The 25,298-nt window shown below is 31.0% G+C and overlaps 1 protein-coding gene across 1 annotated transcript in view; it reads left to right on the top strand.

Moving 5' to 3' along the window:
• The window catches only part of LOC106460719 (ryanodine receptor-like), a 210,205-nt gene that overhangs the window by 162,996 nt on the left and 21,911 nt on the right, over positions 1-25,298 (top strand). The window contains exons 112-123 of the mRNA XM_022387498.1: positions 3,065-3,218; positions 3,802-3,888; positions 4,637-4,885; positions 11,505-11,635; positions 12,285-12,327; positions 12,792-12,904; positions 14,817-14,877; positions 17,665-17,811; positions 19,119-19,250; positions 20,077-20,125; positions 20,492-20,599; positions 23,765-23,829. Coding sequence (XP_022243206.1) covers positions 3,065-3,218; positions 3,802-3,888; positions 4,637-4,885; positions 11,505-11,635; positions 12,285-12,327; positions 12,792-12,904; positions 14,817-14,877; positions 17,665-17,811; positions 19,119-19,250; positions 20,077-20,125; positions 20,492-20,599; positions 23,765-23,829 — 1,339 coding nt within the window. The remainder of the gene's footprint in view (positions 1-3,064; positions 3,219-3,801; positions 3,889-4,636; positions 4,886-11,504; positions 11,636-12,284; positions 12,328-12,791; positions 12,905-14,816; positions 14,878-17,664; positions 17,812-19,118; positions 19,251-20,076; positions 20,126-20,491; positions 20,600-23,764; positions 23,830-25,298) is intronic.

Raw genomic sequence — 25,298 nt, 5'->3', positions numbered from 1 at the left:
AAGTTTGGACTCTCTTCAAATGATTCACCTTTTTATTTTGGCAATTTTTATTGAAGAGTTGCAATGCTATGGTCCTCTGTTCTTTGGTACTCAGTCTTGTATTGGTATGCATCCAGAATGATTGTCCATCTTTATACTCTAGCAGCAGCTAGCATTAGAATACCAGTTTTCTCTTCAAAAATGGGGATAAGTAATGGATTATGTCCAGTCAGAAAAGTAAAGTGTATAACATATAAATACTGGTGAGACTTTCAACCTCCTTAAACGATGCTCATAGTCTCTTTCTCAAACTGTGCATATTTCTTCTCTGCATCCTAAGTGTTCTTGATGTATACATTATTGGTTGCTCAGATCCATCAGGTATGATGTGAGAAATAACAGCACCAAATCCATAACCACTAATGTTACTAGCCAGTCTGATTGGTAGCTTTGAATATAGTGTGCTAACACTTTCACACTCACTGACTTTTTATTTATTTACTTTATTTTTGACTATGCTTTTCAGAGGATGAATCATGGTGGGCAAGTTTGGCAGGAGTTTACCATAATATTGAAGAATGCCCTGGAAACTATGAAACTCATTCACATTTGTTGGTTGTAGCATTTCTATTATGGCCTTGACCTTGTATTTGGTTAAATGTAAACCTTCAGCATCTATCTTGAGACCAAAATATGTGGTTTCTTTTCTGAGAACTCACATTTTGTTTTGTTGAATTGAACACCATCCTCTTCAGGTTTCTGTAGAACCTAATAAACTTTTTTTCCATGTGATCTTTGTCATCTCTACCAGTCAACTCAGCACTGTCCATATAAGTCATTTCCTTATCAATACCTTGTAGTATTTCTTCATTGGCCTTCTGGAAGATTTTAGGTGTTGATGCAGTTTAGAATGGAAGTCTATTGCAGTCATAGAGCCCCATGTCTATGTTGATATTCAATTATTTCTTTGACTTACAATCTACTAGTATTTGGTAATATTCCTGGGACAAGTCAAGTTTGCCAAAATGTTAACTTCCTGACAGCATAGCGAAGATATTGTAAGTGGATGCTGGTCAGCATCTAACTGTATGTTTTTGTGACCATGTAGTCTCCATAAATTTGTACCAATATATCTGCTTTTGATGATTGGTGAAGCCCAGTTACTATGGCTTATTTTCAATATGCTACCTTGCTCTTACAGTCGTTTCAGCTGATACTTGATCAACTTTACCTTGTTCTTAGCTTGAAGAACATAGACATTTAACTTATTTTCAGTTTTAATTGAGTTTTCATGTTTTTGATTGTACTTTGAACGCTGATGCATGTTTCTTTAATGCTTGATCAAGAACTGAAGATATACTGAACAAAGATTTCCAGTCCAAGGTGAGGTGATGTAGTCAGTTTCTTCCAAGAACTGGTGGTTGATTCGCTTTGGCAACCAACATTAAAAGTTCTTTCTTTCGTCTCTTTCACAAAAATGATGTCACCTGAATAAAATTTCAGAATAGATGACTTGAGAATCAATTCCCAAAATTTCTCTCTATAGATTATCTGAAATTATGGTTACTGTAAAAGTTGTATAAACCTCCATTTTGATGGCTTTTTCTTCTCTTTACATCGTTTGTTATCAAAGAACTGCTGCAGTCTTTCTGATTTATAATCATACTTTGTATCGTTGAATTCTTTCAGTTTACTAAAGCTAATTATTAGTATTTATAATGTCTTTAACAAACAGACTGTTAGTGAGTAGGGTAGGTTTCATGAATTTTATGCATTTGGAGATAATAGTCTGGTAGTGAGAGAATAGTGTTATAGTGAATAAGGTAGGTTTCACAAATTTTATTATGAGTAGGAATTATTTCACATATTTATGAAGAAAACGTTGTTAGTAATTAGGATAAATTTGAGAGTATTTAAGGTTAGTTATAGGATTTATAGGGTCAGTTTCATAAATTATGGAGAATAGTTAGTAGCTAGGGTAGGGTGAATATGGTAACTTTCATGAATTCATAAAATATAGTAAGAAATGTAGATTTTATTATATTAAAATTTCAAGTTATTGGGTAGAGATATAGATTTCATAAAATTTGTCATTCTGTAATTAATGAGAAAGATTATTTACTTGAAATTAAAGAATGTAGAATTTTCATTAAAAAGGTAGATATAATGTAAGAATTGACCAGTAACGAGAACTGTATATTTGTCAGAATCAGAGAATTTTGTTCGTTACTAAGAGGAATAAATTACTTGAAATTAAGAAGTCATGTTAGGCCATTGAAAAGTACAGTTGATTAGGAAATTATAAAACAAGCAATTAGTGAATATGTTAACATTAATAGTGCCAAACATAAAATAGTACCTGGTGTTAAGAAGATAAGTAATTATAAAAAAAATGATACACATTAATTAATAATAGTAATAATAAGAGCCCATGAGTGAACATAAATTATGTTATAATATGCCAACCACATGAAATCTGCTATAACCAGTGCCAATGAGACCTTTCGTTCAATACCAAGACCTATATCGGGCCTGTTGGGATATGAAAGACACAGTTGTGATCTAGGTGCTATATATATATATATATATCACCAATTTTCACGAATAACATCTCTTCGGGTGTGAATCAGATTAAGCAAGTGCATTGTAATTATTATTAATTTTTATTTAAGTCATTTACAACTCAAATTTCAGGTAAAAATTAATAAAACACAACCTTACTTTTATATTTTCGTGCTGTTTACTTATTTATTATTATTTTACTTGAATCAATTTTACTATCATTCACAAGAACCGACAGATCAGCAAGCTAGTTCTCTTGTAATAAGGTATAAAGTGAAAAGAGTTGCTGCCCATTAGTTACATCCCTGTGGTTGATTGTTCAGAATGAGGGACAATGCTACCTGGTCTGCACACTAACAAACCTGGTGGAACAGGACTCCACAACTGGAGGGAGGAAGACTTGTGCTTTGATCAGTGCTAAACTCCTCTAGTATGTAGATAATTTAATAAATTAGAAAGCTTTCCATGAATCTTTCTTATATTCTTTAGAGTTTTGAACATATATTCTTTCTTTATCTAACAGCACAGACTCTGCAACTCAAGCCAGCATACCTGGTGTCCAGGATAATGTCCTTCCACCAGAGATGTCAGCATCCATGGCACCAGAGCCTCAGAAGCCTGTTGAGCCTCCCCCGGTTGCAGCCATTGACTTGAGTGAATACACTAACAGGTTTGTGGTAAGTACTGTCTTTTTTTTTCTTTATGCTTAGTTAATTTGTGGGTTAAGAAACTATGCCTTTCTTGTTTTATCAGTCAGAGAATTATATTTTCCCTTCATTCTTCATTTCTTTAGCATCTTTGCCAGCAAAGATTATTTACCTTAAACCAAACGTATGTAAAGTGCATTATTAGATCATATTACGACCAAAATACTAGTTTTATTTTTAATTCTACAAAACTTTTCTGAATCAGTTGTGTAGTATTAGAAAGATTTTTAAGCATTGAATTTCTTTTTCAACTTTATTTAAAGTACTATGAAAGTTAAAGATAGTATTTGTCAGTATTCTGAAAGCCACACCTAACACATGGTTAACTGAAAGTGCTTGGTATGATACAATTTAGTGTTTTTCTGTACATAACAGTTATCTAAAGGAAGATGGCTCATAGAGCAAATAGTAATTCAAATTGCATTATACACTTGCTACAACTTACAAGTGGTTTGTTAAGATTTTACTGCAATTTTATGACAAAACATCCAGACTAATTTTAGGTATATCCAACACAGTGTGGCTAAAAGAATTTTTTTATGCTTTATTACAGAGCTTCTTGGCAAGAAATTTCTACACTATGAAGTACATAGCCCTGGTCTTAGCATTTTGTATCAATTGCATTTTGCTTTTTTATAAGGTATGTAAAAATTAAATTGAAAAAAGGATCTATCCTGTGCTTAGTTACTAACTAAAGGCTGAATAACTTTCTAATTTCTTTCTTCAAGAGTCTTTTATTGAAATTACATACAAGTGTTATGATTGTACATAATTAATACAATTTTTTTGTTTTATTTTGATTCTCACATCTTTCCAAACAAGAGCTGGGTTTTTCTGTTATGAATTTTTACTTTTCAAAATTATACATATACATTCTATTATTATTATAGACAACTCAAATAAAAGGAATTAGCTTTTTCACCATCACTGATTACTCATAAATTACAAAGTTGAAGTCTGCTGATGACCTAACCTCTCCAACCCAAGCCTTAGATGTTTTGAGAAATGTAAAATGTCTGGTTAATGGGCTAAGAAATTACTAATATTCATATATACAAGGTTTAAAGTTGAAATGTCCAGGTTTTTTTTTCATTGTTCCTCTTAACCCCCTGGCTCTTACATAGTTATTACAGCTGATATAAATGTTAACCCTGAAACATGCTACATCATCAACAGTTCGTGTATTTTGTAGAAATAATGGCTCAACTTTGTCCCCCCCCAGATTTTGCTGAAATGGTGCTACTGTCAAGTCTTAGTGAAGCTTTTATCTAATGAGATAGTGATTCTGTAATTGGAAAATAAAAGTATCTATACTTTGTATTAGTAAATGGAGGCACTTACAATCATATCTGAATTGATTTAATGACTTATAATTCTTGTTGATGTAGGTGACTACTGATGAAGTTGAAGATGTTATTGCAGACAAGCCTGAAATTACTGAGGTTCTTAACAACATTACTGAAGAGTTGCTAGGTGGAGACAATGATCTAGGAGGTGGTGAGGAGGATGAAGAAGATGTGGAGGAATGGTTAATAATAGAAGAAAAGTTCTTCTACTTGGAGCACATTATACGTCTGTTTGCTTTTCTACACTCTTCTGTTGCTTTTTGTATGTTAATAGCTTACTACCACTTGAAGGTGAGAACTTGATGGGTTAATATATTAAACTTATGTTACAAAGTAATAACATTCTAGACAGTCAAGATGTTAAGTAGAAAATAAATTCATCTTGTATATTTTGTTACTTTTAGTTATTGTTTTTGAAAAGTCAAGAGTTTGTTTTAAGGTTCTACATTGTGAGAAGCATTTTAGGCCATAATATTTTTGACGTATTTGAAACCTTGATTGTTCTTTCATAAGGTAATACTTAATGTTTAACAATGGATTTGTTTTTAGTATATTGGAACTCCAAGAGCTAGAAATATGGATGTTACTAGTAGAAAGTTCTGTTTCAGTCAGTACCAATAAGAAACTCTCGTTTTTAAAGGAAACTTATAATACCCAAATAAATTTATAGAAAGAAAAAAGCATATTGGTGTTCGTTCTGTGTCTCCCAGTGTAACTTTACATACTTACGTTGAAGCTTGTTTCTTGTTTTATGGCTGGCATAAGTAGAGTATGGTTTCTGATGCTTTTCACTTGTTATTGTTTTAGTTTCTTTTTCAAATAGCATAAACATTTTGCTTTTTTTTTTCTGTATATTTTTAAGATACATTTAATTTTTCATTTTCGCAGGGTAGGACAATTATATTTTCCTAACAAGGCAGTTGGCCTTTGGAATGGTTGCTTTCAGTTGTTATGGAGGCAGTAAATTTAAGTGAGTTTAAGAAAGTGCTTGATACTAAATGAATGTTAAGGGTGGGCTTTGAGTTGTTTTTCTTAAAATAGTTTTTGGTTAGTTTAGAGGATGGGACAGCCTAGATGGACCAATAGGTCCCTTCTTTCCATATACATTATGTTATATGTTATATTCAGATTTACATTAAACATTAAGTTTTGAATTTGACATCAGTCTAATGGTCTGATCTGTGCACATAAAGTTAAAAGGATAACCAACTAATTCTGGATGCTCTACGTGTACAGGAAAGATGTGACAAATTAGTTAGTAAGTAACAGATTTACTTTACATTAGAACTACATTAGGTTTACTATTGTCCTTATAGTGCATTTACACACAGTAACTGTTGTACCAATCTTACTTTAAAACAAAAGTTAAAAAAATAACACTATTCAGGGGCCTCAGTCTTTAGACTCCAGCCTTCAGTATAGTCAAAGATCTTAATGAAATATTATATTTCTATCCCCTAGTCCTACCATTCTCACAATTAAGTATGAATAAAGATGATGCATCAACATTATCAATTCCCTTAATAATCTTAAACATCTCAATCATATCTCTTCTAACTCTTCTTTTTTCAAGAGAAGACAATTTAAGAAATCTTAACCTCTCTTCATATTACAACCCCTCCATTCCAAGCATCATTTTAGTAGTCCTCCTCTGAACTTTATCCAACAATTCAATGTCCTTAAGAAATTAAGGAGCCTAAGCTGAACACAATACTTCAAATGTGACCTATACAATAAAATTATAACCTCTTTAGACTTGTATTCACTAGTTCTGTAGATACAACCTAAAATCCTGTTTGCCCTATCACTAGCAACAGCACACTGCTTGGACGGCTTAAGAGACATATCAGCCACTACAACAAGATCCCTTTCTTTTATAACACTGTTAAGGTTAATCCCATCCAAATTATACTTATAGTTCAAATTGTGATAACTCATATGCATTATCTTGCATTAATTTACTTAAACCCATCTGCCATTTTTCACCCAAATTACTAGATGATCTAAATCATTTTGTAAAGCAGCAGCATCCTCCTCACAGCCAGCAACACCAAGACCTTAAGATCATCAGCAATTTTAAGTAATTTATTGACCATTCCTTCATCAAAAAAAGCACAGGTCCTAAGACTAAGCCCTGAGGAACCCCACTTGTGACATTAATCCAGTTTGACTAAACTCTATTTATAACAACCCTCTGCTTTCTACCATCCAGCCACTCTTCTATCCAATTTGATAACTTATTCCTCATACCTATAGCACTAATTTTATTTTTTACAAGCCTTTTATGTGGCACCTGTCAAATGCTTTCTAAAAATCCAGATACACTAAATCTATACTCTTACCCTTATCTACATAACAATAACCTTCTAAAAGAATGTCAAAAGATTTGTAAGGCAAGGTTCTCCCCTAGTGAATCCCTATTGACTATCCAATAAAATTCTAAACTTTGTTAAATGACTTTGCAAAGCACCTGTTATCGGACTTTACAAAACTTTTCCCAGAACTGATGTAAGACTACTAGGCCAATAATTACTGGAACAGTTTTTATCACCTCCCTTGAAAAGAGGAGTTACAATAACCAACTTCCAATGCTTTGGTACCTGCCCACTATTCAAGTACTTAAAAAAAATAGTAGCAGGTGGCTCACATATCCAATCCTTAACCCCCTTCAAAACCCTTCGTGGAAATATCATCTGGCCCAGGAGATTTGTAGTTCTTTAAATTTCCCAATTTTTTTCTTCACAAGCTCAAAATTAATGTTATCTCTTGTTTGATCTTGTTTCCATTTATCAACTGTTCAAGATGAGGAATGTTGTTTAAATCTTCATCAGTAAAAAACTGAAGAAATAGAATAATTTAATAACCAAGCCATCTCATAATTATCAAATACAAGCTTTCCTTTATCATCCCTCAAAGGTCATACTCTATCCTAACACTTTATTTACCCTTAATGTATTTAAAGATCTTCTTACTGTTAATTTTTACATTTTCAGCCAACCTCTTTTCATACACCATTTTTGAAGTCTTAATTTCCTGTTTCACCAATTTTCTTGATATTCTATAATCTTTTAAATCTCCTGTCAAACCAGTCAATTTAAATTTCTTAAATTTGTGGTGCTTTTTTTTATCTCTTATACCCTTTGTGAACCAACCTCTATTGAGCAGTGTCTACAAATATCTCAGCTATCAAATTCACAACAGATAATTCTTGTTGCATCCCTACAAAATTTGCTTTTTGAAATTTGTAACTAAGAATATAATTATTCCTGATCTCCATATGCAGCAAAACATCAAACCTAATGGAGCAATTGTCACTTTCACTCAGATGTTCTCCAATTTCCACCCATTTCTATATTAGAAGTTAATAATAAATGTAAAATAACATCGTCTCTAGTAAGGTCCTTGACCAATTGGTGAAGAAAACCATCTTGAACAGCTTCCAAAAAATCTTTCTCTCTCATGGTTTGACTCTAACATTTCCTAATTGTATGCCTGAAATTAAAATCACCCATAATTATGACCCCATTAATAGCTGAAATCTTAATTTCACTATAAAATTTCTCATTAATTTCATTAGTATCATCTGATGGTCTATAACAAATTCCCACTAAAAGCCTTTTCCAAATGGATTCAATCTCCTTGCTATTATTATTGATATCCTCAACTTCAACAGTAACTCACATTTTACATATAAAGCCACTCCTTCCCCCTTTCTTTAGCACTCTATCCCTATTAAATAACCTATAACCCTGAATTTCAAAGAAACTTCTGACATCAAAATCATCTACATTTAACCATGTTTCAGTTATTCCTATTATATCAAAATCCTCCATTCCTACCAATGCTCTAAGGTCATCTATTGTATTTCTTATACTTCTAGCATTTTAATACTAATGATTAAGCCTACCCTTATATCTACTTCTATGCTCATTTCCTATACTAAACTTTTCCCTAATATATATATATATATATTTTGTTTTTGTTTTGTTTTTTCACCACTGTCTAGTCCTTGGTTAAAACTTCCATTACAGCTGAGTTAATATCTCTTACAAATAAGCCAGCCCCTACCATATTTAAATGTACATCGTCCATTCCAAAAGCCCCTTCATCCATTAAACTGATCTCACAAGTCCAAACAGCCAAGCTGCTCATTCTTACATATTAATCTAAGCCTAGCATTCAGCCCTAGTGATCTACTTATAATTTCATCCCCACAATTAAATCTTGGCAGTATCCCAGTTAAGTTATACCCTTTTTCTTTAAATGCCTTTATCAACCCCTTGTACTTATCAATTAGCTCCTCTGAACTACAGTTCCCTATATGCAAAACAAAAACTGCATCATTGCTAGGCCTATTTATTATACCTATTGTTCTGTCAGGTATATCTTTTATCTTTGCTCCTTGGTAGCATAATCTAATTCTTTTCTCCCTGTTTGCCCCACAGGTTATCCAATCCCTTGCATGTAAAAGCTTAAGATCATTTTGAAATCCTGCTGCCATTTCCCACAGGTTACACTTTTCTTTATCTGTTGCCTCTACTTTAATCATGATAGCTTCCAACTTCTCCTCCAACCTGCAAGCTCTACAAACAAATTGCACAACTTCACTGCTAGCTTCCTTAAAAGTACATGCCAGTCCCAAGTCCCCAGATAAAACCCACTCATTGCACCCTTCACACCTAACAAACTGGGAATGCTTAATTCCTACACTAGTCTTAAGTATTGTATTTGTAGCCTGGGAATAAATACTCAACACTTAATAACAGTAACCTGTTGACAGCACTGTTAAGCCTAATGTTTGAGAATCAAATATATTACAGTATTTTACCACTACCTTATCTTCACACAAATAACTAGTCTTTGTTTTAGTTGATATTTATGTAATAATACAATGTGTTTAGCCTGATTTATAACCTACCTATAAGCTGAATTTAAACTAATGGATCTAAAGTGAGGTAACCAAGTTTATCCATAAAACATGAAGATACAATCAACTAGTCTTTAGATTGTACTTGTTTAACTTTTTTTTATGGATAATCAATAAGTTGAATTATAATAAACCTAAAGTACTGTTATATGTCCTAAGCCTAATCTAACATTGTAGTACAGGTTACACCACTTAGCTCTAATATAACGTTTTAATGCAACTATTTTTATTTACCAACCTTCTTAAATCTAGTGATTATTCTTTTGTTGTTTAACCCAAGTTACTACAAATGATAATATTAATATTAAATAATATTCAAAACTCTCTAAGAGCTTAGTTATCTAAGATCCTCTTTCTCTCCAGTAGCACCCTCTAAGTCCAAACTGTGCTTAGCTTCACCTGGGGTGAAATTCTCAAAAAAAAATAGAGGTACTCAGCTTTGTGAAATTGACCTGTTTTTGAAAAAGAAAAAAAAATCTGTGTGAACATAAAAAAGCAGCTCAAATAAGTCCTGGTACTAGTACCGCCTTAAAACAAATATGTTCTGGTATTCAGTACTGGTGAGTCCCAGCAGAATTTCACCCTGATCTTCATAAAATTTGGCAAGATTTTAGTAAAAGTGAAAAGTCTGGTGTACACAAAATATTAGAATTTGTAATGAAGTATTTCTATTAAAGGTGTGTCTGATAATATATAAAGCCTTTACTGTGTCAGTCTGATTGAAAGGTGATGTTCATGATGATAATAGAAATAATTCTTTTAATCTCAAAGTTTTCATAGTTCATTTGCATAATTTCTAGAGCCTCCTACATTAATATCAAAAGTTTTTCAATAAAACTTTAAATTTTATTTCTTTACTCTAACACCAGTTGAAGTGAAATCAGCAACATAGGGTAGAATAAAAAAGTTGAAGAGTATGAAATACATCTAGATAACCCTTGAAATACATCTAGATTACCCATGAAATACATCTAGATTACCCTTGAAATACATCTAGATTACCCTTGAAATGCATCTAGATTACCCTTGAAATACTGTCTAGATTACTCTTGAAATGCATCTAGATAACCCTTGAAATGCATCTAGATAACCCTTGAAATACATCTAGATTACCCTTAAAATACATCTGGATTACCCATGAAATACATCTAGATAACCCTTGAAATACATCTAGATTACCCTTAAAATACATCTAGATAACCCTTGAAATACATCTAGATTACCCTTGAAATACATCTAGATTACTCTTGAAATGCATCTAGATTACCCTTGAAATACATCTAGATTACTCTTGAAATGCATCTAGGTTACCCTTGAAATGCATCTAGATTACCCTTGAAATACATCTAGATTACCCTTGAAGTGCATCTAGATTACCCTTGAAATACATCTATATTACTCTTTTGTTTTTCTGTATTTTGTAATTGATAATTACACTTAGTTTTCTTACCAGCATAAGCTACTAGCCTTACAATTCTGCCTTTATTTAGTTTTTTGCCTTACAGATGTATTTAGACCATCTCAGATTACACAATACCATTTATCAGAGAGGGACAGCTTTGTGTAAACAAATGATTGAGTTACAGTCATGTCAAGCAGCGTGTGTGCACTAGAATATAAATTATCACGAGAAATTTTTTATTTAATTATTTTTTCATTTAAGACTTCATATCTAACCTAATAAGTTTTTAATTTTTATATTTTAGTTACTTTTATAACAACTAAAAAATATACCTAAGAAATAAGAATTTAGTACTTACATATGGACTCAGACTTTTGCTGTCAACGGATGAGGCTTTCTAATCCTAGTTTTTATGATGATGCTGGTTGTCCACAACAAAGTAATTTTAAATCAATCTTTTATTCATATTGTAGAAATACTCTTAACGTTATTATATACTGGGATTGATAAAAGTGGATCTTTTACTCAGAACGAAGGATTGGGTGGATATTTTAGTTAATAAAGTTCTTGTATTCTACAAGGTTCCTCTAGCCATCTTTAAACGAGAGAAGGAACTAGCAAGAAGAGTAGAATTTGATGGACTGTTCATATCAGAGGAACCAGCTGAAGATGACATTCGTAGCCACTGGGACAAACTTGTGATAAGTTCAAGGTTAGAATATATAAATTTGATGTCTAAACATATTTTTTTTCTGAGTGATATTATTTATTAGACCTAAACTAATTGTGTATTTAATCTTATTTTGTGTTATTATACAATTTCAGCTATAAATTATGATAAAAGTTTGGTAATTTGAATTGGGAAAAAAGTGTCTTAGTAGGAACTACTAGTGGGTTAACTCTTCAGTTCATTTGGTAGAACAATTGCCTGAGTTCAAGTAGTCCCAGGTTCAAATCCTGCCTATAGTAGACTGAAAAATTAAAACATTACCAAAAGCAAAACTGCTACCTAATAAGATAGGATTTGTTTATGGGAGAGAAAAATTACAGTAACTCAGATTGTTAACAAATGCCTTACTAGCAATAGCTAGTACGTCAGATGGTAAGGCACATTCCTGGTGTACGAGAGGTTTCAGGTTTGATTCTGATGTGTGGTGATTACTTTAATAGTAATAAAAGTTCTGTGTCATATCCACTGGTATTTGTTATGTGCACAACTATTTTACTATATTTTTGTATGGTTTTATGTTCATTAGTTTCCTATTTAAAAACAGTGTTGTGTAATATAGCAACTATTTTTCTGATCTCAGCATAGTATGTTCAAATAATTCATAAACTCTTTTAATGGTTTTTAATTTCAGTTCATTTCCAGTGAACTACTGGGACAAATTTGTCAAGAAGAGGGTATGTAATCTTTGACCATTTGTAATTTTCTCTCTGAAATATATATACAATAATAATGGCAAGCTTTATTTGTTTTTAAAAATGTAGTCCAATAAAATATAGAGCATTTTTTTTCTCTTTTTTTCATATATCTACATAGTGAGCATCATTTGTAGTATTTGTTTTAAAGCTCACCAGTTAAGTCTGTGTAAGTAACAAAAAGCATTTTTCCTGTACTCGTATTTCAGTGGTATTGATTACCCTCTTTTATAATGCTAGCAACTGTTAGGGTACATTTGTACGGAATATTTTAGATTAACATCACAGACTAAAATTCATTTGTTAACTTGGAGAGGCAAAGTCATAAATTTGAAGCACTACAAATGCTTTTTCATTGATTATATTAATTATATCTTATATTTCTTACTCTGTAACTTGCATAGTACAATACATTTTTATTTGTGTTCTTCCTACAATATGTACAGGTTAGAGAGAAGTACAGTGAGACATATGACTATGATGCCATCAGTAATCTCCTTGGAATTGATAGAAGTGGATCTTTTACTCAGGACAAGGGATTGGGTGGATTCCTTAGTTTGTGAGTTTTTTATGTTTGCTTTTATCGTTTTTTTAAGTCTCGTATTGAAAACAACATAGCTGTTGCCTGTATGGATAATTGATTTATTTGGTCAAAATAAATTTTTTGTATAAGTAGTATTTAAGACTTAAAGTGCATAACTTGCATAGATTGAGATTTTTGTGTGTTCATAATGCAGTTTGTTCTTCTTCCTTTTTCAATAGAAGTTGTATCGTAACATTAGTGAATCTAAAACATACACATATAGCTGGTAAACCAGTACAGTTGTTAATTGGATCTAATAAGTAAGCATTAGACTTACAATATTTCCCCACTTTAGGTCTATAAGTTAAGCCCATTATGTATAATTCAGGAAGTGTGATAACCACCATCTCATAGGATTTGATCTTTAGATAAATGAGGTGATAGAAAAACAAATGGTTTTGTCAATTGAGCTAAAAGAATAACCTTCTACTTCTTGCTGTTATAGCTTTTTTGTTTCTAACTGTTCAAACTACTAAGTAACACTAGTTAAAAAACTGCTGTGGTATGAAAAATCAAAAACATAAAATGGAAAACACTTATACCATGAAAAAAACACCAGAGGAAGGGTGTCCCAGGCTGAAACATTGTGAATATTAAACCATCTATTTCACATTAGCCATTTTTTGTTTACTGAGTAACACTACACAACTTTTGTTAAAATTGACTTACTAGTTGTAGCTAGCGAGTCATTAATCCCTTAACTCAGTAGAAGCATGCATTCTTTGTCATCTCATTAGATTCAGGATTTAAATCCTTACATGTATAGATGCTGATGTTCCACAACTAAGAAGTTAATGAATACATAATATTTAGTTTAACTAAATAAGTTTAATTCACTAGCAATTTTCCAGTAATTACTAAGAATCTTTTTCAATTGTTTTCAAACAAAATGTATTGCCTCTGATCATATTTGACATTATAACTATGATAACTATAGATTATAGCTCAATATCCTTGTGAGTTTTATCATGTTGGCCAAGATAGATTAATCATACTGAACTAAAGAGAGAAAACTGATCCAACTTGAGTAAATTAACTGATAGGTAGATAAAATAAGTAAAAGTTATTAGATATAACTTTTATTCAAGTATTCCCTCTTTAAAAAAGGGGGGGGGGTTAATGCATGTTTGTTATTTTCTCACTATATATTCAGACCAGTCTAAGTTATAATTAGTTTTAATACATTGTTTACATGTATCTATACAATGTTTCTATACTGTGTGCATTTCTGTGTGGTTGTAATAAGGATTTAAATTACAATGTTAAACAAAAAAGCATTTGTATTGTTTTACACATTCCAGTTGTTACTTTTAAATTTGTTTACAATTAACAGCTGTGAGAACTGTAATGTGTTGATGTTGGCAGTGGTAATGGGGTAAAAATGTTTTTGAAATTAATGAAATTATTCATGTGTAAAAACCTTTAGAGTATCTGAACATTATAGTTAATTTTGTGTTAATGATAGAAATTCTATTTTGAATCATGTTATAACTGGAGCCATGGGAACTATAATCCTTTCATATTAAATAATCATGTAGATAAATAACAAAAGGACTGTAAGACAAAGAGATCATTACAAGTTAAATTTTGCAATAACATTTTATTCAGACAGGTCTGACAAAACCAAAACTAGTTACTATTTTCAAATAGTCTATACCTCTTAATTACTACTCTCAATATGCATTTTGTAATTTGATGTAACAATTAATCAGAACAGTTCTAACTCTTAGCTTATGTTACTTTATATCAGCTTGCACATTCTTGTCTCAGTATCAATTAATTTTTCAAATATGAGGTTTATATTAATATTTAATATCTTTATTAGTCATTGATGATTTGTGTAACAATTATTTATACCAATGTAATTAAACCTTACTTTATTACTAAGTATTATAGATGTTGACTGGAAATATCAGATTTGGAAAGCTGGTGTCACCATTACTGATAATGTAAGTTAATTGCTGATATTAGGAAATGATTTTTATAATTTAGATGTAGTAAATGCTTTATAGTGAAAATTGTTTTATATAAAATTTGATGTTTTTTGTTTTTAAGCAGTGATAAGCAATCAGTTTCAGTCTTTTCCAAATTACAGTGATAAGTTTTGTTTCCAAACTTAGATAAAAGTGTATATTTGAGCATATGAAGTTGTTTCTATAAGAAAATTATGTTAATGGGTTGTACTGAATACCTGTAGACAACTCTTTAGCAACTGTATTTTTATTTTGTATTTATGGTAAAACTACTAAGGCAATCTGCCACCATCCCTAATTTTGAATTACTGACAGCAGCACCTTGCAACCCACTATCAATGTTAAGGGATTGACTGTCACTCTTATAATTTACCCACAGTTTAAAATGTAGTGATGATTTTTTGTGTTACACTGATTAAAACGTGGCTAACCAACTCCAATATCCAGAACAGATCCACAATAGGGCCAACCCGTACACTTTTCAGCAGCTCTGAAAATACTAAAATGATTAAAATAACCTTATCAGAAAGAAAATTCAGACAGTGTTGTTGTCCAATGAAAGTCATTGAATCAAAACGTTTGCCACATTTTATATCTTTTAAATTTCACAGTGCAGTAACTTTAATCTATTACTGTTTGAGTTATCTTATACCTTACTACAAAAACCTTTTATAAGCATTAATCACATTTTACCAGAAGCATTGTATGATGACATGCTCAGGTGATGTACATATATCTTGCAGTTTTCTATTCATTGATACATTTACCTTTGTTTTTTTTATTCTCAATAATGAATTCTTTTATCATAACAGTGGTTCATAATAGTGATTGAGAGGAATTGCACAAAACCCTAATAGAAACGTTCGGGCAAAAAGCACTTCAAACAGTAAAGATTCAGTTCAAACAACACATTAAAACCTTTACTATTGACTGTTAAGGCTGTACACTTATAAAAATACACAAAAAAAGCATGTGTGTGTTATATTTATGAGGAAAAGAAAATCTGCTCAAAACAGCCCATTTGTCATTTTTCTTCTTCTTCTCTTGCCAGCCTACAACAAAAACGGCTTGGTATATTGCACCCAAATCTTTTGTAGAATACTAAATGAGGTACTGTGAAGATCGTAGGGTTATTTAAAAGTCAATTTGTTTCTTCTATATTTTACATAAGTCAAAGAACATAATTTTGGTATAAATGGTGTTATCATTACACCTTGAAGTTAGCTTTTTTACAAATATCTAGTGTTCCTTAATAAAGCTTAAGTACAGGTTGAAACAGGAATTACCAGCCAATAATAAATGAAAATTAGATGACTGTAACATGTAATTATTTAATGCTTTGTACACTATACAATCGGTGTACTTAGGGAACCAAGCCCTGTATTATGTATGAAATGAAGGAGTAAAAAAAATCAATACACATAATATTAAATCTAAATTACACATATTTATAGAATAATTACTTAAAAAGAAATGAAGGTTTATTTAAAGCAATGTTTTAGACGTATATTTCATATTTGAAAAGGCTACTTTTCTACTGGTACAATTTTATAAGCTCCTAATGGGAGTTGTGTCTTAGTCTAGGCATGTATTTGCCCATTGTTATGCATTATATATAGATAATTTAATTACACAGAAACTATAAATGCTCACTATATTCTCAAACAAATCTCCATGACAATCTCCAGCTGCAGCTTAACATTTTACATCTCGAACTATTGCAATCATATAGTCAATAATCACAGTAAATTTTCATGAACTGTATCAGCTAGCTACATTTATTATCATTACAATGTATAAAGTTAGCTATCATATCAAGTAGTCCTTTGTCCATAGTTGAATATGCAAAATGCCAATAAAGATAAACAAAAAATTGGGAATTTAAAAACCTATAAATAGGGATCACAGAAAAAAGGCTGGAGTCTGGAAATATTGTAGACATTATTTACTCAAACTACAAATCTCTATTTTGACTCCATCAAATGCAATTCTAGGTAACAGCATGAAGCCAAACTAGGGATTTGTAGTTTGAGTAAATAATGTCTACAGTATCTCCAACCTTATTTTCTTACATTTTTTAGGATCTTTAATTGCAGGTTTTTAAATTCCAAATTCTTTATTCAATCCTTCAAAAACAATACAAACAAGTTAGTAGGGATGGCATTGGCATCATCCATACATAATAGCACAGGCAAGAATTAACATAAAGCAATATATATAATTATTCAATCGCAATTGAGTTTAATTTATCCTATTTATGTCTGTTAATATTCTACTACATGGTGTGCCTATGTGTGCAATCCCTACTATCTTGTTTGTATTGTTTTTGAATCACTGATGTTAGCCATCCCTACATTTACTAACTTTTTCAAAAAGTTTTTTTTTACTTGATTACTTGCTGTCACAAAGGGAGCAGCCACATATGAACAACATCACATCCTGACAGCCCAGAATAAGCATTTAGCACGTAAAGCAATAGGAAGCAACTATTAGAACCCACCAGTCCTCTGTTCTCTTGCCGTCATTGCACCAGACATTTTCAAGCCAGGATCAGGCTAGTCAGTCACCTCCGAACACACAAAGTCAATGGATGATGATAAAGATGGCCCTCTTCAAGCATGAAGGACGAACAGCACTTTTTATATAGTGGCTGTACATTTAATGTCATTAATGTTTTTTGTCTCAGTTATTAAATGTAGTTTAATAAAGTTCACTTAGGCTTTCATTGCTATTCAGATTTAACTTTTTTGTTTATTTTTCCAGTCATTTCTCTACAACCTCTGGTATTTTGCTTTCTCAGTAATGGGTAATTTCAACTACTTCTTCTTTGCTGCACATCTGTTGGATGTCGCTGTGGGTTTTAAGACACTTCGTACTATTTTGCAGTCGGTTACACACAATGGAAAACAGGTAGTGTTTTAGAAAGACATACAAAATAATTGTATTTTGAAACCCAACTCTTAGCATTACACTTGTAAAATGATACAAAAAATTTTCACAAAGCCTTGTTCTATTATAATGACATTTTACCTCTACATGATAAATCTAGATGCACTCCTGAACTATACTCAGTTTTGAAAACAAAACCAGCAGCTCTTTGTTTCTAAACAAATAACTACATACATTTAATTGCAGGTTTGAAAATATCCAAATCATATATGTTGTGTTTTTGATATTAGTATTTAATTGTACTGACTTGTTTTACGTAAATTTAAGGAAAAAATTGTTATAACGTAATAGTAATGTATGTACGTATAACAATAATGAGCTTTATTTTTCTAAAGTACATACTTTATAACCTTTTATTTCTAAAATGGTGTGTTTTATAACATAAATTGAACTAAGTATTTTCAAAAGGTTCAGACTATTGTATAATATGTTTTGAGAAATATAAAATTATCCATGATTTAACCAGTTTTTGGATTCATTCTTTGTCATTTTGTGTTATTATGCAGCAGTATATGTTTTTGTTATTTCTCAGTTACCTTCTTGTGACCAGTTTTAAATGATACTGTTTTCTTTTTGTAATATAAGTCTTTTCCTGTTCTTATTAAAAAGAGACAAAGGTCTATCTTTGGTAAGCACTAGGATCACAGGGTCTCTCATTTTTGTCTTTAATTGATTTTTGAACCTGTGTTTTCTTAACAGTCTTGATAAAATAACAAATGATTAAGCCTGAAACTTTTAGAAACATTACAATTATTTTAGTATAATGAATAATGCTCAACATAAATAGAAACAAAAATTTAGGATGAATAAGTTAGAATTCAAATTATGTTGTGTTTGGATAAAAAAAAAATTTATAACCTGTATAAAAAAGTAAAGAATACTGGTACAACTTAGTGAAGTAGTTATTGTTTAAACACTATACTCTTTAGGCTTAGGTTCAAGTCAAGAAGTATAACTATAAGAAACCATCTTTCTTTCATATAAATTGTTACATGATGAGAGTGAGATTGAAAGTAGGACCAGTCAAAATCATGATCATTTAAATTAAAGTTTTAATGGTTTGAAGGAATGAGATAAAATTGTTCTTTGGATATAAGAACTTTCACAGAAGTTAGTTTGTTAAAATTAAAATTTTATATATCTTAAATAGGTAAAGTCTTATTTATCAGTAATATAATGAATAGTCAGTCAATCCCAAAAGAATCCACTTCAAGACTTTATACATAACAGTATGTTATATATGCTTTTGCCTTATTTGTTATTTTCAGCTGGTATTGACTGTGATGCTCTTGACTATCATTGTGTACATATACACTGTCATAGCTTTCAACTTCTTTCGCAAGTTCTATGTTCAAGAGGAGGAGGACCAGGTTGACCAGAAATGTCATAACATGCTTACAGTAAGTAGTCATGTATAAGAGAAAGTAAGTAGAGTGTTATAAACTGATCAACCAAATTAAAATAAAATTCCCACAACCACAGTTTCTAGTTATTGATTATAACCTAATAAAATAATTCAGAATAACCTTTTCATACCATAATATCGTTGACTGTAGCTTTTCTACAACAGAGCTTCTTAAAAATCACAGAAACTTTTGTTATGGTTGTTCACTCTTCTTATTTTTTCTGCTGGCTTTTTTGGACTAGCTGCTCGGTTGCTACATTTTAGCATCCTTTTCTGCTCTTCTTTAAAACTGTTTAAATCTGCCATGAAGAATTTTGTTTCTTCTTATACTTGAAACTTTCAACCTCTGGATTAACCATTAAAAGGGTTGTTTTGTATTTTTCTCCCACATTTTTATTGCTATATGTGACAATGAAATTATTATACATCTGAAAATAAGTAAAACAGTTTCATTTTTTGTCTGTATGTACATTTCACATCTAAATAAATAATTTTAAACTGTGTATATGTGCTATAAATGTTTTAAAAACGTTGTAAAATCATACCATGAATGTTGTTGTGGTGTTTTAGCTCAAAGCTACACAATGGTCTATTTGTGTTCTGTCCAGCATGAAGAGTCAAATCTCAGATCTTAGCATTTTAAAGAAATAAATATATCACTGGCCCACCAGGAAACTGCCATGAATTATGTTAGTGTTTCATGCTTTCTAGGAAAATTAAAAAAACTGTATTATGTATTAGTTTTTATTTTGATCTGCAAAGTCTTTTATATCAGTGATTGTTGTGGTTGAAACTAATTAACCATTGTTTTTCTTCTTCAGTGTTTTGTCTTCCATTTATACAAGGGTGTCCGTGCTGGTGGTGGCATAGGTACATATACATTTTTTTTAATTTTGATAATATTTATCCATTTTAACCTCATTAATTATCCACTGGTAACTGCAAAGTGAAACCATTGTTTTATTTTATTCAACTATAATTTGTAAACTTAAAATCATGAAACGTTATTAGCAAGTTACAGTTAGTTACATGACAAAATATATGTTAAACTTCATAACTCTAGTTTGCCATATTGTAAGACTTGAGAATCATGTTATACTTGAAAACCAAGTATATTACAATGTCCCTTTATTACTTTTATAAGAAAGTTCTTGAAGTACTTTTTTAAATACTGAAATGCTAAATATTAAACTTTTATTGCTAAAATTTTTAATGTTTAATTGTTCAACATTTCAGGTGATGAGATTGAACCTCCAGATGGTGATGATTATGAAGTTTACAGAATTGTATTTGACATCACTTTCTTTTTCTTTGTCATTGTTATCTTGTTGGCTATCATCCAAGGTAAGAAAATGTCAATAAAGCTTTTAATTTTGAATTTTTCCTTCTCTCAATGGAAATACGTAACCAAACTGTATGAAACTTAGTACACATTTTCTAAATAATATGTAGTTTATTTGTATTGAATTATAATAAAATAGTGTAATTAAATTTTGAATTTAACTATCTAAAAAGTTGTGACATGCACACATTAACCTACCTGTAGCAAAAGAGTTAATACATTTCTTTTGATACTTTATTTTACTGACTCAATTAATCAACACTTTTGGCATGGCTTACTGTACTTGATAAACCTACCAGCTGTCTTGTCACAGAAGAATATTCTTGCAGCTTTCAAATAGATATAAATGAACATAAAAACATTATCAGGAATGAAAAGAATATCCAAAGAAACTATAAGAAATCTACAGATCTGTGATTTGTTCGTAAGTGTTGAAAATTTCATATTAGGATTCATTGTTCATATCTATGGGAACTCCAGACAGTCATTATGTTGACAAACAACAAATTACTTCTAAACCACTTTATCCTTTATTGATGTAGATAGATTAGAATCCCTTCTATCCAATAATTTTTAGCTATTGGCAAAGCTGATGATCATCAGTAGTAATTGTCTGGACCACATGCTATAACATCATAAAAGGGTGGAAACAAAGGGCTGTAGTACTAAAGCTACTAACAGAGAAGCAAAACCACGTGAGAAACAAAACATGAATCATTATTATTTCCAAGTAATGTAGTTTCTGAGTAAATACAAACCTTTAATTGTGGATGACCAGGAAAATTGTAACAAAATCAATAAATGTGCTGTTTACAGGCAAGACTTCTTGGAACTCTATAGATATGAAGTTGGAAAATTTTTAATTTTTCTTTGTGAAATACACTAATTAAATGTTATATGATGATAAAATATAAATCTTAAAATATGTCTGAATAAAAAATTATTGAAATAGAATTATAACACCTTTCAGATGTTGATGCATACTCACCTATCAAGTTTCAAAATTTAAGTGAAAAATATAACATGCCTGCCATGAGAGGATTAATATATTGGTCCAATTTTGACATTAAATACTCTATTACAAAAACATGACTAATTATTAGTACAAATCTTGTGGAATAGATTGCCATTCCTCTTGCAGAGCAGGTCTAAATATGGTGTGATTTTTAAATCTGTAGCTCAGGCATAATTCCAAGACATCTCGGAGTAGGTTATTTACTTCAGGTTGGTGCCCTGAGCTAGAAGACAGATTCTGGATATTGTTTGTCTGAAAATCCTATGGACACAACATGCACTTTAAATTATCATACTAAAAGATAAATGGTCCATGTTTGATATATATGACTGTTTCCATTTAAGTTTAATGCAAGAGTTATGATTTAGATAGCTATGTAGCATGAGTGTTAATTTTTTGAAGCTATAGTTTATCACAGGTTTGCTTATGCTACTGTTTTCAAATTGTACATTGTGTAGTTCACCATTTATTAATGGGTGGTTGTGATAGGCTATAAGTACATGTCCAAAATCTAATTCAATATAGATATAGATAGATAGATCTAAACTGCTTGATTATGAGTTTAGCCATAAAGAATGTATAGTGCAAATTTCTAAAGTGACATTATCAAGATTGTATTGTAATAACAGAGCAGAAAGAATAATTCTTGTCAAACTGAACCAGCCTGATTGGAATTTGTTGAAAAAGAGACAATTATTTGAAACTTGGATACAGTTGTGTTAACCAAAAGTGTGATGAACATTTGTATATATGTTTAACTTGTTTTAATATTTTAAAACGAGTGGACTGTGTGCTGTTTGTTTAATTGTTGAAATTTATCACCCATAAGTCACAGACATCTACTGTAAAGAGTCTGGCCCACACATACATACATAAAAACCTGCCTGACAGTCCTTTCTCATGGTGTTCCATCATTACACCGTATTATTACATATAACAAGATATTCATGGCTACCTTAACTATCAAGAACATACAAAGTTCACATCCAAACCTCACCACTTTTCACAGTTGGGATGAGAAAGTTTTCTCCAAGGTACCATCAAACAATGAGTGGTGGAACTGTTTGTTTGACGTGATGGTTTTTCCATGCTATCTGTTTTGATGTCCAGAGCACCGAGAAAACCAATCCCTAAAGTTATAACTGTAATGAACAACTTATGGGTTGCAACTTATCCATTAAATTCAGCAGAATAAGTTCTCTGCACGTAATGGATATGCCAGCTTTCACTTCTGAGCTCATCAAAGCCTTGAGTAAAAGATGGACACTTGACCAAATATTCTATGTTATCATGTCCTATGTTCTTTCATTTCTTGAGGAAATGACATTGATTTAGGATATATAAAAATGGGCTGAAATATTTCACACCACTAATATCATATCCAATAACCATTCACCTTTGAGGTTTCCATGAATTGCTTTCATGAAATTGTTACTCCAACTGGCTGTCTGTAACAGCTGTTTAACTTTATAAGTCCTTTCAAGCAGGTCATGATGGAATTTACAAGCAAGTTCAGTGGGAATAGATTCAATATAATGTATTTGTTATCAAGTTACTAGACATCCGTGGAAATTTGTGTAATCATTTAATAGTAAAAATAGAACAAAGAAGATGAATGAAACAAAAGGAAACGTAAAATTGCAAAAAGTTTTGACCTTCTAATACTTTTAGAGAAAGTAGTTGGTTTTTGATAAAAAATAAACTATCCTTTTATTTAAGAAGTACTATTCAGCAAATATGGAATTGAAAATTATGAAAGTAAATATTTTTTGTAATTAAGTTTAAAAAAGTAAATATTATTTTTAATTCATATTGTGTCATTGTTGTTGTTTTTTTATTTCTAGGAAAATATGTTTAATGATCATTATATAGTTGTTAAATTTAAGTTTGTTTTTTAAGAAAAACGTCTTTATTTCTTATCTTTACTCTCATTTAATTTCTTATCCAGTAACATGAGTAAACTGACATTTCTGTTATATGTCTTAATTTGTTTTGATTTTCATCAGAGAGGTTTGTCAACTTCATTAGATAAGAAACCTAAGATTTCAGTGTGTTTCTGATAAACATGTAGATTACCATTAATTCTAAAGTTTGTGTTTGTGTGACAATGAAACTAGCCCTTGAAGTCTTTTTTTTTGTCTGTGTACTCCAGGTTTGATTATTGATGCCTTTGGAGAGTTGAGAGATCAGCTGCAGAGTGTGGTCGATGATATGGAGGTAAGGGCCTTTAGTTGCTGAAAACACATAATTTCTGGGTTATTAAACTGTTTATTGTTAGTTGGTTTTGAACAGACTAAGCACGTTAGAGTTCAAAAACCATGTTCAGTATATGACATAGTTTGTTTACTTGTTTGTTTTTCCTTTGAACTCATTGTTTCAGTAACCTAATTTCCATTTAACAATAAGCTAAGAAAACGTTAAAACTTGTTCATCCACAAAATCTGTTCCCACAACAATGAATATGAAACTAGTCACATATATCACCTCAGAGAAGCAGTTAAACAGATAAAAATTTACATACTACATTATACTTTGCAGGTGGGCCTGAATCAAGTCCCCTTCAGAGTTCACTGTTATCAATTCTTAGATATAGCATTATCAGGACCTTAACAAGTATGCTGTGACCATAGTTTGAACTTGGGACCCTTAGATCACACTATCAATTGAGTTACCAATGTTCAAATCCAAACAGATAACTCCCAATCTGGACAATTACATAACTCCTCCTTCCTCTGCTGCTCAAATAACAGATGGTATCATATCCCTGTGTGTTGATGTGAATGGTACTTTCTGCATTTAAAAATGGATAGATAACTAAGCACACACACAAAAAAAGTTGTGATACAGATTAAAATAAAAAGAAGAAACAGAAATCGGGAGTATGACACTAATAGATAAACATCCATCTATAAAAAAGTTGTAAGTGAACTAATAAATACAAGTGGTTGCATGTTAGAAAGCTGTTGTTTTATTGTGACTAGAGCCAGTGTACCATTAAATCATGTCCTATTTTATACCACTATGTACCAAACTATCCTCCTCATCCACATTCTATTCTTGATTTTCCTAAGTCAACACGATAGAAATGAGCTAACCTGTCGACTTGACTTATCTACTCAAACAAAGTAAAGAAAGATAACATGTTTCACTAGAATTGTTTTAGGCCTACATTGTTCTTTTAGAATAATGTATATTTCAGTCCCTTTTATATAGAGTACATGTGCATTATTGTCAAGGGGATTGGGTTGGGCAACACACCAGCAGGTTGAACTAAATTAAAATTATATTTTATGGTATAAATAAAATAAGTAACAGCTAAATACACATGAGGATTACACAGTAAGCTAAAGACTATGCTAGTAAGATAACCTTGTATTATGCAAACCAAGTTAGGCACAGAGGATAAAGAAAAGAACAAGATCTGTCCTTACTATCGTGATATATGACCGTATCTTAAATATGAAGCTTTTACAATAATATATAAACTTTTCATGGGAAACTGCATTGGATTTTACATACTACCAACTGTTGGAATGCAAACTACATTACCTCAATTTCTGGATCTTTCAAAAGTACAATCTTCTTCCTAATGAATATCTATAAGCATTTTTATTCTTATTATAATTATTTTTTTTAGATACATAACAATACTAAAATCATAAATAATATTCAACGTTAAACTGGTA

This window comes from Limulus polyphemus, unplaced genomic scaffold (genome assembly GCF_000517525.1).
Source record: "Limulus polyphemus unplaced genomic scaffold, Limulus_polyphemus-2.1.2 Scaffold822, whole genome shotgun sequence".
NCBI lineage: Eukaryota > Metazoa > Arthropoda > Merostomata > Xiphosura > Limulidae > Limulus > Limulus polyphemus.
This window is presented reverse-complemented; position numbering and strand designations above follow the sequence as displayed.